Source organism: Stegostoma tigrinum, chromosome 34, assembly GCF_030684315.1.
Source record: "Stegostoma tigrinum isolate sSteTig4 chromosome 34, sSteTig4.hap1, whole genome shotgun sequence".
Taxonomy (NCBI): domain Eukaryota; kingdom Metazoa; phylum Chordata; class Chondrichthyes; order Orectolobiformes; family Stegostomatidae; genus Stegostoma; species Stegostoma tigrinum.
In genome coordinates, this window is record NC_081387.1 from 16,309,583 (window position 1) to 16,326,525 (window position 16,943).

At 44.1% G+C, this 16,943-nt stretch overlaps 1 protein-coding gene and 1 pseudogene across 2 annotated transcripts in view; both read left to right on the forward strand.

Annotated features, from left to right (window-relative positions):
• The first annotated feature begins 212 nt into the window (after nucleotides 1–212).
• LOC125446598 (zinc-binding protein A33-like) overlaps nucleotides 213–16,943 on the forward strand; it is a 30,251-nt gene continuing 13,520 nt past the window's right edge. Inside the window, exons 1-2 of one of the 2 annotated variants that reach the window (XM_048520298.1) lie at nucleotides 213–320; nucleotides 2,625–3,091. In XM_048520298.1, coding sequence (XP_048376255.1) covers nucleotides 2,678–3,091 — 414 coding nt within the window. In that variant the 5' untranslated portion in view covers nucleotides 213–320; nucleotides 2,625–2,677. Of the gene's footprint in view, nucleotides 321–1,454; nucleotides 1,557–2,624; nucleotides 3,092–16,943 lie in introns of those variants that run through there. The other variant, XM_048520299.2, reaches the window with a different exon arrangement.
• Nucleotides 3,593–4,406, forward strand: LOC125446608 (small ribosomal subunit protein uS5-like; annotated as a pseudogene).

Below are 16,943 nucleotides of genomic sequence, written 5' to 3' on the forward strand. Positions count from 1 at the left end.
GTAGGGAGCGGAACTGCAGCGCCTTTGGCGGTCCGGAGCGGTACTGCAGGCGCCGTTGGCGGTCGGGAGCGGTACTGCAGGCGCCATTGGCCGTCGGGAGCGGTCATGCAGCGCCTTTGGCGGTCGGGAGCGGTACTGCAGCGCCTTTGGAGGTCGGGAGCGGTACTGCAGGCACAGTTGGCGGTCGGGAGCGGTATTGCAGGCTTCGTTGGCGGTTGGGGTCTTGGGGGGTGGGCGGTTTAAACCGGCCCCTTCGGGGTGGTGGGGGCGAGAAAAACCGTAACCGTAAATGGAGGGGGGTTTGGAAGGAGAGCGATGAGGTGTGTGTGTTTATTTAAAAAGGATAAAGACGGTCTGATCCGAGCGCGGGGGGGAACGAAAGTGAAAATGTTTTTCTGCCGGTGAAAATAATCTCCTAGGGGTGGGGTGGCGGAGGCTAAAACATAAAAAAACTTAAACCTCGGACTTTTTAAACCCTTCTGAAAAAGTTTTTCTTTTGAGTCCTGCTCCCAAAACTCAACAAGTTCGAGCTGCGAAGTTGTTTTTGTTTTTTTTTGGCCGAGACCGACCGTTGACGGTCTGCAAACTGTAGGGAATTCGTCTCTTTTTTTATTTTAAATTTCATTTCCCCCGAAAGCTTTGGAACGAAGTCGGCTGTATTTTTAAAGGGGGGAAAAAAACACCAGAAAATCACTAAGGGGACGACTTTTTTTTGTTTGTGTTTAATAGGCGGCGCCTTCGAACTGAACTTTGTAAAGGTCGCCCCGTGTCAACCTCAAAGTCACATTATATGTTTCGATTAATGGCCATTTACGTGTATATCAAGGTTACTCTCAAATTTTACCCGTTTCTTTCCCCCACGGTCATGTTTATATCTCGATTAATGTGCATTTATACACAGGTCAAAAACTGTGATTTCAGCCTCCCTCTTGTGTTTCCCCCACAATCTTGTTTATATTTCCATTAATGGGCATTTATGTACATCTCAAACATGCTTTCTAAGCTCTCCCCCAACCCACTTTTCTTTTTCTTGTTACCCCTCATCCCCTTTCTAAAACAATATTGATCCACCTCCAAGTGTCTTTCCTCACATGGACGTGGAGGGTTCTGGAAAATCGTCTGCAGCTGATGCTGGCACATTTGCAGTGGGTCAACCATTCCCGAACCTATCCATGTATCAAACCCTGGGGAATTCTGGATGAATGCCATTTCAGCTGGCTTCAGTATCCTCCCCAGGAATCTCTGGAGGCCGGTAGGGAAAGGCTTGCTTTTGGCGTCTTGTCCTTGAGAAAGGGAAAGACGAAACTGATATTTCATCAACGTTAGCCAGCCTTCTTTCCCTCCCTCCCCCACCCCTTTAGATAAGTTTGGAAGATAAGTTTTTCTTTCATTCATTTGACTGTGGGATGTGGGAACAACATTTGTTCCCAGTTCCTTGAATTGGTTTTGTTGTAGAGCCACTTCAGAGAGGTAAAGTTATCGGTTAGCTTTAGCTGCATTGCTGTGGACTCGGTCACATGTAGGCCAGACCAGATACGAAAAAGGGAATCAACAAGGTGTGTTGTTTTTTTGTTTAAATCAATAAGTATTGTGTTCGTGGTCGCCACGACTGAGACTAGCTTTTAATTCTGGACTCGTAACTGGATTTGTACCCAAGGAGTCTTGGGATTGCTCATCCAGCGACATTACCATTACATCACCAGTTGAATGTCATTGACAAAGTGCCCACAATTTAAAATTGTTATGAAGGAAGTAGATGTACTGAGAATGTTTTAGTTGTATTGACATGGAGATTACTTGGAGAATTGAATGTTTCATCACTTTGGGAAGAGAATCTAAAGGAGTGATCATTGCTTTTTAAAACAAGATGTAGAAATGTTTAAAGCAGGGAAAGAAACATGACTATATCTATATTACTTCAGCAAAGGCACTATGCCAATGGCCTCTCATGCAGTCAGCTGTATTTAGAAAGAACATTCACTTTTAGCATGGCTTTCATGTTATTTAGATACCCCTTGTTGCTTTACAATCAATGAAGGACAAATTAAGGAAAAGTCAATCTTGTGTTGCAGGAAACACAGCAGGTAATTTGCTCGTTAGATCCCATAAACAGCATGATGTGAAAATGTTAGCTTTTGTGCTCCTAAGATGCTGCTTGGCCTGCTGTGTTCATCCCGCTCCACAGTTTGTTATCGCAGATTCTCCAGCATCTGCAGTTCCCATTATCTATGATGTGAAAATTGTTATTTTAGTTGTGTTGATTATGAGGCAAATATTGATCAGAGGACAAGGGAGTACTCCTCAGCTTTCAAACTGTTGCCAGGGAGTCTTTTTTTAATCTACCTCCGAGGGAGACAGGGATCGTAGTCTAACATGAACTCTGAAAACGTGTACCTCTGAGAAAACAGCACGTCCTCAGGACCTGAATGGTATCAGCCAAGATTGTGGGCTGAAGCCTCTGGAGTTTGTGTTGAATCTAAGGCCCTCCAACTTAAGTGAGAGTGCTACCCATTAAATCACAGCTGACTATTATTAAAAGTTGGAATTCGTCAGAAATGAAATTGAGTGGGAATGTAAGTTATAATATGGGTATGTATTAATTTGTTTTCTTTATATATATTAAGGTGGATAGTTGAGAAGGCTTGGAATTGGATACACTTTCCAAATTGATTTGAGAATGGCTACGAGTCATCACGTGAACCGCCTCTTCAGTGAAGTGACCTGCTCCATCTGCCTGGATTTCTTCCAGGAGCCGGTGGCACTGGAATGTGAACATAATTTCTGCCGTCTCTGTATCTCCCGGAGTTGGGAGCAGGGTGATGCTTTCTACTCCTGCCCTGAGTGCAGGGAGGAGTTCCGTGAGAAGAAACTTAGGCCAAACCGCATGCTGGCCAATATTGTGGAGGGGGTGAGGGAGCTGAACCTTCAGCCTCACCAAGGTCACCCTACCTTCTACTGCCAGCAGCATGAGGAGCGCCGCAAGCTTTTCTGCCAGGACTGCCAAGCAGCTATCTGTGTGGTGTGTTCCTGTGCAAAAGAGCACCGGGGCCACAGCTTCATCCCTGTCGAGGAGGCTGCTGTCCTGTACAAGGTAAGAAAGTTGTGGGTGTACAGGCTGGCAGGGAGAAGGCTGACAGATGCACAGGGGCAAAGATAACAATTTTTGTTTTCATTAGCTCGAGGGCATTGCTGGCTGGAATGACATTTATTGCCCATCCCTCATTGCCCTTGAAAACGTAGTAGTGAGCTTCCTTTTAAATCACTACAGTTCAGGTGTTGTAGGTAGACCCATTATTCCCTTGGGGAGGAGATTCCAGGATTTTAATCCAGCAACCATGAACGAACGACAGTATATTTCCAAGTCAGGATAGAGAGTGGCTTTGAGGGGAACTTGGGAGAGGTGGTAATCTCATGTATCTGCTGCTGTTATTCTGGGTAGAAGAGTGAGAGCCTGGAAGGTATATTGCTGTTCCTTCATGCTATAAAGAGGGCATCAAATGTTGGATGGCATTGGTAGTAGAGGAAGTTTCACCCACGACTTCATACCCAGTGGTATTGGTAGGGGCTGAGTCAGTGGTAGGGTTGTGGCAGGGGTTGTGGTGGAAAGGCCGAAAATAAGTCATGTATGCCAGGAACTAAATTTGGTTATTTGGTAAAGGATTTGAATATCAAGACTCTCGAGGAAATTTACCTCTTCTCCCTTCCTATCAAGGAGTCTGGAATTGACTTCTTCCTGGGATCAGCCTTAAAAGACAAGGTTCTCAAGATCATGCCTGAAGAGAAGCAAATCTGTGCCAGCTGACACACAAGAATTAAGGGTTCTGTTGCAATTGGTGAATATAATGAACACCTTTGATTGGATGTTAAGTGCTCAAAAGGAAGTAGTTGATTCAATTCGTGGCGCTATCATTCTGGCAAAGCTGTCAATCATTCCTGTAAGAAGGGTTGCTGGGCTAACAAAATTGGAAAAGCCCTCCTTGTGCCATGCAAGGTGACCAGGCATTTTAGTTCAGTCTCACTGCATCTGACCCCTGCTCCTCGCGGTACTGGTATTGTCTCAGCTCATGTCCCCAAGAAACTACATCAGAGATGGCTGGTATCGATGATTGCTGCACCTCTGCGAGAGGCTGTACAGCCATACTGGACTACTTTGCTAAAGCTACATTTGACGCCATCTTCAAGATCTACAGCTATCTGGAAAGAAATTCTGTTTACTAAAGCCATACACCAGGAATTAAGTGATGATCTGGCCAGGACCCACACTCATGTCTGTTCAAAGGTCCCAGTTGATTGTTGCTCCAGCAACAAAAAGCATTTATGCAAAGACTAAAATAAAAATCTGTTACATTTAAAAAAATGAAATTCGGGGACAAGGAAAGGTGCTGGATATGTGAGGATCTATTGGGGACAGGGTCAAAGGTGTCGGATATGCTAACGGCAGATGGAAGAGTAGGAGGAAAGAAAGACATGGGAGTCAGGAAGGCTGGGAAATGGCTAATGTAACACCCTGTTTCGGAAGGGAGAGAGACAGAAGATAGAAAACTGTAGGCTAGTTAGCCTGACTGAGGTCATTAGTAAGATTTTAGAGTCCTTTATTAACAATGATATTGCAGAATACTTGGAAGCACATGGTAAAACATAGCACTGAGTCAGCCCAGCTTTGTCAAGGAAGGTTTGGCCTGATGAATCTGTTTGAATTCTTTGAGGGGGTAATGAGAAAGCTAGACAAAGGAAAGCTGCTAAGTAAGAGCCCCTGGGCAATCCACTGGTGTGGATAGAGCATTGGCTGATGACAGCAGACAGAGAGTGGGGATAAAGAGACCTTTATCTGGGTGGTAGCCCGTGACTGATGGACTTCCATGTGTGGTCCCCATTGGGACTATAACTATTCACGTAATACAATAATGATCTAAGGAAAGAACTAAAGCATTGTTGCTAAGTTTGCAGATGACAAAAAGATGGGCAGAAGGACAGGTAATGTTGAGGAAGTGGGGAGGCTGCAGAATGATTTGGACAGGCTAAAAGAGGAGGCAAAGAAGTGGTCGGTGCAATAAGGCATAGACTATTTTCTAAATGGGGAAAGGCTTTGGAAATCTGAAGCATTAGGATCTTGGGATCCCTAGTTCAGGATTCACTTAAGGTTAACATGCAGGATTCATTTGGCAGTTAGGAAGGCAAATGCTATGTCAGCATTCAAGAAGGTTAGAATATTAGAACAGGAATATACTGCTGAGGCTGTATAAGAATCTGGTCAGACTGTATTTGGAATATTGTAAGCAGTTTTGTATCTAAGGAAGGAAGTGCTGACGTTGGAGGGGATCCAGAGGAGGTTTACAAGAATGATCCCAGGGATGAACAGCTTGTCATCTGAGTTGAACTGAATTAACTTTATTGTCACATGTAGTCAAATGAGTGCAGTGAAAAGTTTACAGTTGCTGCATTGCCTAGGTACAGATACTTAAGATGAAATTCTTAGGGGCAAAAATACAAGAAAAGTAAAGAAATAAATAGTCCAGCATTATAGGTCATAGGAATAAATTGAAAATATAAAGTAAAAAGTTCAGAATATCAATTTTTCCAACTTAGTTTGTGCCAATACCTAGCCTTAGGGGAGGCCTCCACTACTTTGCCGCTGCTGTACCCACTTCATCATTGCTGCTGAACCCACACTCGCCTCTCAACCAAGAGCCCCTGACCCCGCTGCCAACCAGGCCATGAGTCCAGCTTCTTGTGCAGATGTCACCTTATTGGTGCTGCCATTTCGAAGAGTCCACTACTGCTGGCCCCAAACACTGGGAAAATGACCTCGCTGCTGCTACCACAGACAGAGAATGGGGATAAAAGTGCATGATATGCATTCATCTGCCACCAGCTTCCAATTTTCAGGAGAATGTCTGGCTGCCGCTACCTCCTCCTGCCAACAGAAACCATTTCCGCCACTCAGCATGTGACCCACTCACTCTGCCGTGCTGGTGTTTGTGACCAACTCACCACAAAAAATACAAAGAGAAAGACCAAAAGAAGAGAAAATAAAATGAAAGAAGAGAGCAGACGCAAAAGTGAAGCAAAGAAAGAAAGCGGATGGGACCAGTTGGGCCCCCAGGCAGGAGCCTGCATGCAGCCCTTTTACTGCTGCGCCATCATGAGGAGCATTTGAGGACTGTGGGTCCTACTCACTGGAGTTCAGAAGGTTGAGGGAAAACCTGATTGAAGGTTACAGAATATTGAGAAGCCTGGATAGAGTGGAGATGATGTTTCCCCTGATGTGAGAGACTAGGACCTCAGGGCACATCCTTGAGGTGAAAGGACAACCTTATAGAACTAAGAGGAGGAGAAGTTTGTTCAGCTGAAGGCAGTTAATCTGTGGCACTTATTGCTGCAAAGGGCTGTGGACGCCAAGTCACTGAGCATATTTAAGACAGAGATAGATGGATGCTTGATTGGTAAGGGGATCAAGGGTTACAGGGGTTGAGAAATATATCAGCTATGATCCAATGGCGGAGAAGACTCTGAGTCGAATGGCCTGAGTTCTGATCCTATATCTTATGGCCTGTGGTATTATAGATGCAGTCTGGCACGAAAAGGGGCGCAAGGTATACAGGAAAAGGATTGAAGTAAATATTTGGGGCAGCAAGAGGTGTTTAGAATGTATGGCGAGCAGGTCGAGGTAACTAAAATATGCATGGAGGTAGGGAGGTTCTTATCAGTCTCCATGCCTAATTTCATCCCAGTATATCAACTTCAAAGTTTGATTCATTGCCTGAAATCCTTTTATAACCTTTGTTCACCCAGCTCTAATCTTCCATGGCCTATCATCATTTTGTAGCCATTTCTACCATTGCTTTATTGTCTGCTGTCCTCTCCTGTATTATACCATGTTCTGTCTGTGGAATTGTTTCCCAATTCCATTTGCAAAGACAAATCTCCCAATCCTGCTTCAGAGGCTGTGTGTAAACCAAGGAGCTAGTGTGAGTTTTTAGCCGGTTGAATGTATTTTGCCATTCTGCAAGGTAATGTCTGATTTCTAACCTAAACTTTTCCAACTTCTGCTTACTTTTAATCACTCTTTACCTTCTTGCTGGATGCTTTCTGTATGTTAGGGGATGCACAAGAAGTATTTTTACTCTAAGACAACTGTAAACCCTGTTTTTAACCATTGGTATGGAACTGGTATGATATTTCCTCTTACCCACAACAGCTGCCAAGTAACCTCTCCGTGTAACATTACCACACAGTATTCAGTTGTGGCTACACTTGTTTACCCTTCCCTGAAAAAGAATGAGCTTGGATTTTGCGCTCTCCTTTGCTATTTTGAAAGCCCGTTTAATATATCAATGTATCTTTTTGACATACGATTTAATTTAAATAAGTTTAAAGTATTAATATTTAATTTAAATAGCTAACTGTTCCCTAACACTAAAAAAAATACTCAGAATTCTGGAAATCAGATGTAAATAAAGGAGAAAAAGCTGATGCCATTAGCATGTTTGGCATCTTCTGAAAAGAGAACGAGCATTAACACTTCTAGCAGAATTGTCAAGATGAAAGGTGACTGATCTGAAATGTTAACTCTACTTCGGTTGTCACATGGGCTGTCCTAACAAGCTGTGTATTGTCACCAATTTTCATTAATATGTAGTGGCAATGAGCTTACAACTCCTTTTGATGATTTATTCAATGAAGTAATATAAAGGATATAGCCACTACAGTAGATGAAAAGGGTATTGAGATGTAGAATACTCAGGTCTTCAAATGACATTTGATAACTTGTCACATGAAAGATAAATATACAAAATTAGCATGTTTGGAGTCAACATGGATGGGAGATTGATTAACAGACAGGAGCAGAAAGTCAGGATAAATGGGACATTATCAAGTTGACATGCTGTGTAAGTTGTGGAATTCTGTTAGAATCTGTACTCACCTATTCACGATCTATATTAACGACTTAGTTGAACATTGAGACTGAGAGGAATATATCCATATTTGCTGAGCAAAGCTATGTGAAAATATAGGCTGTAAAGAACATATAAAGATGCTGCGGGGATAGAAGCAGGTTGAGTGACAAGATGAGGTATCATGTGGGAAATATGGGATTATGCACTTAAGAACAGAGGCAAAATGTATCACAAATGTTGAAAACAGAAGCAAGAGTAGACCTTTCAAGCCTACTGTAATTTTCGATATGATCAGTACCCTGTTCCTTTTTCCCATACCTTTTTATTCTTTTAAAGGCCTAAGAACTATATGTAACTCTTTCTTGAAAACATTTAATGTTTTGGCCTCAACCCCTTTTTGTGACAGAATTCCACAGTCTCATTACTCTCTGGAAGATGAGATTTCTCCTCCTGTCGGCCCTAAAGGGGAGGCAATGGCCTCGTGGTATTATTGTCAGACCGTTAATTCAGAAACCCAGGTAATGTTCTGGGGACAATGGAATTTGAATTCAATAAATATCTGGAATTAAGACTCCAACAATAACCGGACATGCATTGCCGATTGTCAGGAAAAACCATCTGGGTCACTAATGTCCTTTAGAGAAGGAAACTGCCATCCTTACCTGGCCTGACCTACATGTAACTCCAGACCCACAGCAATGTGGTTGAATCATAACTGCTGTCAAAGCACTTACGGATCAGCAAGAAATGTTGTCCTAGCCAGCGAAGCCCTTATCCCGTGAGTGAATAAATTTTTAAAAAAGGCCTACTCCATATCCTTAGACTGTTGTTCCCTTGTTCTGGGCTCCCCGGTCATCAGGAACATCCTGTATGATTTTTTTTTAAAAATTCATTCATGGATGTGGGTGTCACTAGCTGGATCAGAATTTATCGACTATCCCTAATTGCCCAGAGGGGAGTTAAGAGTCAGTCACATTGCTGTGGTTCTGGAGCCATGTGCAAGACAGACCTGGTAAAGATGGCAAATTTTCTTCCCTAAAAGACATTATTGAACCTGATGGGCTTTTCGCCTGACAATCTGCAGTGGTTTCATGGTCATCATTGTACTCGTATTTCCAGATTATTCTTGAATTCAAATTCTACTAACTGCCATAGTAAGATATGAACTCACGTTTCCAGTACGTTACTTGGATCTCTGGGTTTATAGTCTAGCAATAACACCATTAGTCAGTCTCATTTATCCTGTCCAGTTCTGTTAGAATTTTATAGGTTTCTATGAGATCCCACCACCCTTGATTCTTCTAAACCCTCTTCTTCATACGTTAAATCTGCAATTTCAGGAATCAGTTTGGTAAGCCTTTGTTGCAAACCCTGCATAGCCAGGGTATCCTTTCTCAGATAAGGAGACCAAAACTGCATCTAGCATTCCAGGCCTGATCTCACCAAAGTCCTGTACACTTGCAGCAAGACATCCCTACTCTTGTATTTGAATCCTCTCACTGAAGGCCAACATACCTTGCTGCACAACACTTGTTATCAACAAGTGGTGAACAAGAGCACCCACATCTCATTGCACTTCCCGCTTTTCCAATCTTATCATTGTTTATAAAATCTGTGTTCTTGTTTTTCCCACCAAAATGGATAAACTCTCATTTATCCACATTATGCTTCACCTTGCATAGAGTTATCCACTCATTCAACTTGTCCAAATTATTCTAAAACATCCTTGCATCCTCCAAATATCTCACCCTCCCACCCAGGTCTGTATCATCTGCAAATGTGCATCTAAAACTTTAACATGTATTGTGAATCATTGGGGTCCAAGCATTGACCCACGTGGTACCCCATTAGTCACTTACTGCTACTCAAAAGTGTTTATCCCTGCTCTTTGTATCCAATCCTCTGTCTATGTCATACATTATCCCCAGTCCTATATACTTTAATTTTATATCCTAATGTCTTAATGGACGTTATCAAAAGCCATCTGAAAGTCCAAGTAAACCACATCCTCTGGCTCCTCCTTATTAATTCTACTAGTCACATTGTGATGATTTCCCATTTGTAAATCTGAGCTGACTGCCAATCCTCTCACGGTTTTTCAAGCTTTTCAGAGTTTGAGTGAAGGTTTGTAGCTTGGGTGCTGGTTGTAGATGTTGTGTGTTTGCCGAGTTGCGGGGTTTGATAGCAGACATTTCGTCCACTTACTAGATGATATCCCCAGTGCTGTGGAACCTTCTGTGAAGCGCTGTTGTCCTGTGCCTGTTTGAATTTGCATGGTCCAGTTTTTGCTGCTTCTGGTAGGTGCTGGTCCCAGCTGTGCATTGTAATGGTCGGTATATCAGGTTTAATTCAACATGTTTGTTGATGGAGTCAGCAGATGAATGCCAAGTCTCCAAGAATTCTCTGGCTATCCTCTGTTTGGCTTGTCCAACGATAGTAGTGTTGTCCCAGTTGGAAGTGTGTTTATTCTCATCTGTGTTTATTGAAATCAAGGACATCTGGTTGTGTTGTTTAGTTGCTAGCTGCTGTACGTGGATGCGGGTTGCTAGTTGTCTCTCTGTTTGTCCCACATAGCGTTTTGTGCAGACTCCACATGATATCTCGTATACCACTTTTGCCCTGTGCATAGTATCTATTGGGTCTTTAACTCCGATCATTTGCTGTCTTCATGTGGCTGCCAGTTTGTGTGTTATCCTGATTCGTAGTGGTTTGAGTTGTCTGGCTGTCATTTTTGAGGTGTTTTTATATATGATATGGTGATTATTGTTTTCGGTTTTGGTGTGTTGTGGTTGTGTTGTCTGTTGGTTAGGCATCTGTGGATGAAGCTGCAGGGGTATCCATTCCTGGCAAAGACCTTGTGAAGGTGTTCTTCTTCCTTGTGCAGATCGGATGTGCTGTAATGTGTAGCGGCCCTTTTATACAGGGTCCTAAACACAGCTCCTCTTGTGAGAATTGGGATGGATGCTGTGATAGTTTAACACCTGGTCAGTTTGTGTGGATTTCCTGTATACTTTTGTTGTGAAGTCACCGTTCTCTTCTTTACACCATCACGTCCAGGAATGGGAGCCTGTTCTTGTTTTCTTCTCTAGTAAATTTGGTCCCTGAGAGTATGGTGTTCATGAGTCGGTGGGTGTTCTGAATTTCCGTTCTTTACATAATTACACAAGTGTCATCCATGTATCGGATCCAGAGCTTAGGTTGGATCTGTGGGAGTGCCGTTTGTTCCAGTCTTTGCATGACTGCCTCAGTTATCAGTCCGGAGACGGGTGAGCCCATGGGAGTCCCATTGATCTGTTCATATATCTTGCCGTTGAATATAAAGTGTGTCCTTAAGCATAAGTCCAGTAGTTTGAGTATGCAGTGCTTGTTGTTCTGTTGCTTGTTTTGTCATCTGTTATGTTTGTCTAGTAGGTTGGAAATGGTTTCTTTGGCTAGGTTTTTGTTTGTTGTTGTCACATCGAATAAGATCATCACTTCTTCTTTGTCTATTTTAGTGGTCGAGATGTTGTCCAGGAAGACTTGTGTTGATTGTATGGAGTGTCTTGGACTACTGATTAGGTATTTAAGCTTTTTTTGTAGCTCCTTTGCTAAATTGTGTGATGGGTTCCTTGGGCAGCCTGGAGAACCTCGGAGCATTGCTGCCTTTCTGTTTCATCCGCTTTAATTCCATTTTTGTTATCTGTCCTGTTTTGTGTGGGCTCCATAGTGTATTATTTATTCTGTTTGTTAGCTGTGGTGTGCAGTCCCACTTCCTTGGTTGGTAAGTTTATGTTTCTGCAAGTAATTCTTCAGGTTTCTCTATGTAGTCTGTTTTGTTCATTGCTGTTATTCTGCCTTTATCAGTGCGAACAATGATGATGTTTTTGTCCTTTTTGTGGTTCTTCAGAACATCCCCGTCATCTTTGTTGAGTGTGTTCGTTTGTGTTCTCCTTGTCAGTAGGGATATAATGGTCTGACAGTTTTGTGTTTCTCCGTTTAGTCTGTTGTTTGAGTGTGGATTCAAGTGTTGCAAGGAAGTCTGTTTTATCAGCATCTCTTGTGGTTGTAGTTCAGTGCTTTGATTAGTACCGTTTTTTCTGTATCTGTGAGCTGTCTATTGGAGAGGTTTCTTATCCACTTCTAAGTCATGTTATCCTCTCTGTTGTTGGTCAGTTTGGTCATTTTTTTTCTGAGGTGGTATTCTCTTTTAGTGTGTGGTCCAGTTCTCTGTTAGTGTGATGGCCCGTTCGATTCTCGAAGTCCACTCCTGATTGGTCACTTTGGAAATTAACGACTTTTGGCACTCGACTTCTTGTTTGTACTTGTGGAATCTGTTATGGGCATAGAACATAGAACAGAACAGGCCCTTCAGCCCACGATGTTGTGCCGACCATTGATCCACAGGTATGCACCCTCAAATTTCTGTGACCATATGCATGTCCAGCAGTCTCTTAAATGACCTCAATGACCTTGCTTCCACAACTGCTGCTGGCAACGCATTCCATGCTCTCACAACTCTGTGTAAAGAACCCGCCTCTGACATCCCCTCTATACTTTCCTCCAATCAGCTTAAAACTATGACCCCTCGTGCTAGCCATTTCTGCCCTGGGAAATAGTCTCTGGCTATCAACTCTATCTATGCCTCTCATTATCTTGTATACCTCAATTAGGTCCCCTCTCCTCCTCCTTTTCTCCAATGAAAAGAGACCGAGCTCAGTCAACCTCTCTTCATAAGATAAGCCCTCCAGTCCAGGCAGCATCCTGGTAAACCTCCTCTGAACCCTCTCCAAAGCATCCACATCTTTCCTATAATAGGGCGACCAGAACTGGACGCAGTATTCCAAGTGCGATCTAACCAAAGTTTTATAGAGCTGCAACAAGATCTCACGACTCTTAAACTCAATCCCCCTGTTAATGAAAGCCAAAACACCATATGCTTTCTTAACAACCCTGTCCACTTGGGTGGCCATTTTAAAGGATCTGTGTATCTGCACACCAAGATCCCTCTGTTCCTCCACACTGCCAAGAATCCTATCCTTAATCCTGTACTCACCTTTCAAATTCGACCTTCCAAAATGCATCACCTCGCATTTATCCAGGTTGAACTCCATCTGCCACCTCTCAGCCCTTCTCTGCATCCTGTCAATGTCCCGCTGCAGCCTACAACAGCCCCCTATACTGTCAATGACACCTCCGACCTTTGTGTCGTCTGCAAACTTGCTGACCCATCCTTCAATCCCCTCATCCAAGCCATTAATAAAAATTACAAACAGTAGAGGCCCAAGGACAGAGCCCTGTGGAACCGCACTCACCACTGACTCCCAGGCAGAATATTTTCCTTCTACTACCACTCGCTGTCTTCTGTTGGCCAGCCAATTCTGTATCCAGGCAGCTAAGTTCCCCTGTATCCCATTCCTCCTGACCTTCTGAATGAGCCTACCATGGGGGACCTTATCAAATGCCTGACTGAAGTCCATATACACCACATCCACAACTCGACCCTCATCATTTCTAGTTACATCCTCAAAAAACTCGATAAGGTTTGTGAGGCATGACCTACCCCTCTCAAAGCCGTGTTGACTGTATTTGATCAAGCCATGCTCTTCCAGATGGTCATAAATCCTATCCCTCAGAATCCTTTCTAACACCTTGCAGACGACAGACGTGAGACTTACTGGTCTGTAATTGCCGGGGATTTCCCCATTTCCTTTCTTGAAGAGAGGAATTACATTTGCCTCTCTCCAGTCCTCAGGTACGACTCCAGTGGAGAGCGTGGATGCAAAGATCTTCGCAAGTGGCGAAGCAATTGCATTTCTCGCTCCCCAAAGCAGCCGAGGACTAATCTGGTCCGGGCCTGGCGACTTGTCAATCCTAATGTTTGACAAAATTTTCAGCACATCAGCTTCCACTATCTCTATCCATTCCAGCATGCACACCTGCTCTTCAAAGGTTTCATTCACTACAAAGTTTGTTTCTTTCGTAAAGACAGAAGCAAAAAACTCATTTAGGGCTTCCCCTACCTCCTCAGACTCCACACACAAGTTCCCTATGCTATCCCTGATCGGCCCTACTCTTTCTTTGACCATTCTCTTATTCCTCACATAAGTGTAAAATGCCTTTGTGTTTTCCCTGATTCCTTCTGCCAAGCCTTTCTCGTGCCCCCTCCTGGCTCTCCTCAGACCATTTTTGAGCTCCTTCCTTGCCTGCGTGTCATCCTCTCTAGCTGAACTTGACCCTAGCTTCCTCCACCTTATGTAAGCTACCTTCTTTCTTTTCACAAGAAGCTCCACCGCTCTCGTCATCCAAGGTTCCTTTATCTTACCCCTTCTTGCCTGTCTCAGAGGGACATATTTATTCATCACTCGCAACAACTGTTCCTTAAACAGTCTCCACATGTCTATAGTTCCCTTACCATGGAACAATTGCTCCCAGTCCATCCTTCCTAACTCATGTCTAATCGCGTCATAGTTTCCTCTTCCCCAATTAAATATCCTCCCATTTTGCCTAATCCTCTCCTTCTCCATAGCTATATAGAATGTGAGGCAGTTATGGTCACTATCACCAAAATGCTCTCCCACCACAAGATCTGATACCTGCCCCGGCTCGTTTCCGAGCACCAAGTCTAGAATGGCCTCTCCCCTCATCAGCCTGTCAACGTACTGCGTTAGGAAACCCTCCTGAACACACTTTACAAAAACAGCTCCATTCAAATCTTCTGCTCGAAGGAGGTTCCAATCAATATTAGGAAAGTTAAAGTCACCCATTACAACAACCCTACTGCGTACACACTTTTCCAAAATCTGTCGACCTATGCTTTCTTCAATCTCCCTGCTGCTATTGGGGGGCCTGTAGTAAACCCCTAACGAGGTGACTATTCCCTTGCTGTTCCTAATTTCCACCCATACTGACTCAGTAGGCAGATCTTCCTCGACAATGGAAGCTTCTGTAGCTGTGATACCCTCTCTGATTAGTGCTGTGCTACACCCCCTCCTCTTTTCCCCCCCCTCCCTATTCTTTTTAAATGTTCTAAACCCTGGAACATCCAGCAACCATTCCTGCCCATGAGAAACCCATGTCTCTGTTATGGCCACAACATCATAGCACCAGGTACTGATCCATGCTCTAAGTTCATCACTTTTATTCCTGATCCTCCTTGCATTAAAGCAAACACACTTTAACCAATCCCTTGGTTCCTTCCCACTAGCTGGTCTACCTCTTGCTACTGCCTCCCCTGCATCAACTCTCACCTCCGCTATACAGCTCAGGTTCCCACCCCCCCTGCCATACTAGTTTAAACCCTCTCGAACTACTCGAGCAAACGTTCCACCCAGGACATTGGTCCCCTTGCAGTTCAGATGCAACCCGTCCTTCTTGTACAGGTCCCACCTTCCCCAGAAGACATGCCAATTATCTACATATCTGAAGCCCTCCCTCCTACACCAGCTGCGTAGCCACGTGTTCAGCTGCGCCCGCTCCCTGTTCCTCGCCTCGCTATCTCGTGGCACTGGTAGTAAACCAGAGAACACTACTCTGTTCGTCCTGCTCTGCAGCTTCCATCCTAACTCCCTGAAATCACTTTTTATATCCTCAATCCTATTTCTGGCTATATCATTAGTGCCAATATGTAACACGATTTCTGGCTGTTCGCCCTCCCCTTTTAGAACCTTATACACCCGATCAGAGACGTCCCGGACCCTAGCACCAGGGACGCAACATACTTCCGGGAATCCCAATCCTGACCACAAAATCTCCTGTCAATTCCCCTAACTATCGAGTCCCCTACCACGAGTACTTTTCTATTCTGCCCCCTTCCCTTCTTTGCCACAGTGTCAGGCTCAGTGCCAGAGAACTGACTACTATGGCTTTCCTCTGGTAGGTCATCCCCCCAGCGGTATCCAAAACGGTATACTTATTGCTGAGGGGAATGCCCACAGGGGATCTCTGCACTGTCTGTCTGTCCCCTTTCCTCCCCCTAAATGTAACTCATCTATCCTTGTCCTGAGCCTTAGGAGTGACCAACTCCCGGCAACTCCTCTCAATTACCCCCTCTGCCTCCCGAATGATCCGTAGTTCATCCAGCTCCAGCTCCATTTCCCTAACACGGTTTTCAAGGAGCTGTAGTTGGCTGCACTTCCCGCAGATGTAGCCAGTGGAGACGTGTGCCATGTCTCCCACCTGCCACATTCTGCAGGAGGAGCAAGCAACTGCCCTAGCATCCATACCCCACTTATCTGAACACCCACTCAGTACTAAAGTAGAAAGCTTACGTCAAGTAATGATAACAAATTAATAACAAACTTATATTCAATAGAGAAAGTTTAGAATGAACCTTACCTTATTAACTAGGTTAGAGGAGGAGGGCGGGTGGGAGACACTACAGTTGTAGAGTCTCGGGTTTAGCCGCCTTGTTGATATATATGGTCACTGCTTTCCTTCCCGGCTGCCCCTCTGGTCCTCGTCACTTCCTCTGCTGCTCCCGCTCCTTCTCTGAAAGAGAAAAACACCACTGCCCGCTACCGGTAAGTAATTTTAAAAATAAACTGCTTTACCTTAGCTGCAGTCTTCCGGGTCCGTCTTACCTCCGCTGCTGCTCGCACTCAAAATGGCCGTTGGCGTCCCTGACTGTCTCCGATTAACCTTTCACTCCCTTTCTTGCCAGTAATCCATCCATATTTACTATAAAGCATTCAAAGACCTATTCTATATGGATAGGAAAGGTTTGGGGGGGATATGGGCCAGGAGCAGGCAGGTGGGACTAATTTAGTTTGGAATTCTGTTCAGCATTGACTGGTTGGACCAGAGGGTTTGCTTCTGTGCTGTATGACTCTCTGACCTTTACAAGATGGAAGCTCCAAAATTTCATGATCGTTATGGAGGAGAAAAAAAACACTTCATCTGTGCTTTAAATTGGACGTCTAATATTTTTGAACAGTGACCTGCTGAATAGAAATAATGGATCTGGTGTAGGCTATTCTGCCCATTGAGCCCACTTTGCCATTAAGCATAATCATAGCTGAAAAGTGGAGCTGAATCCAAAGATTATATGGCTATTAACCATAATTGTGT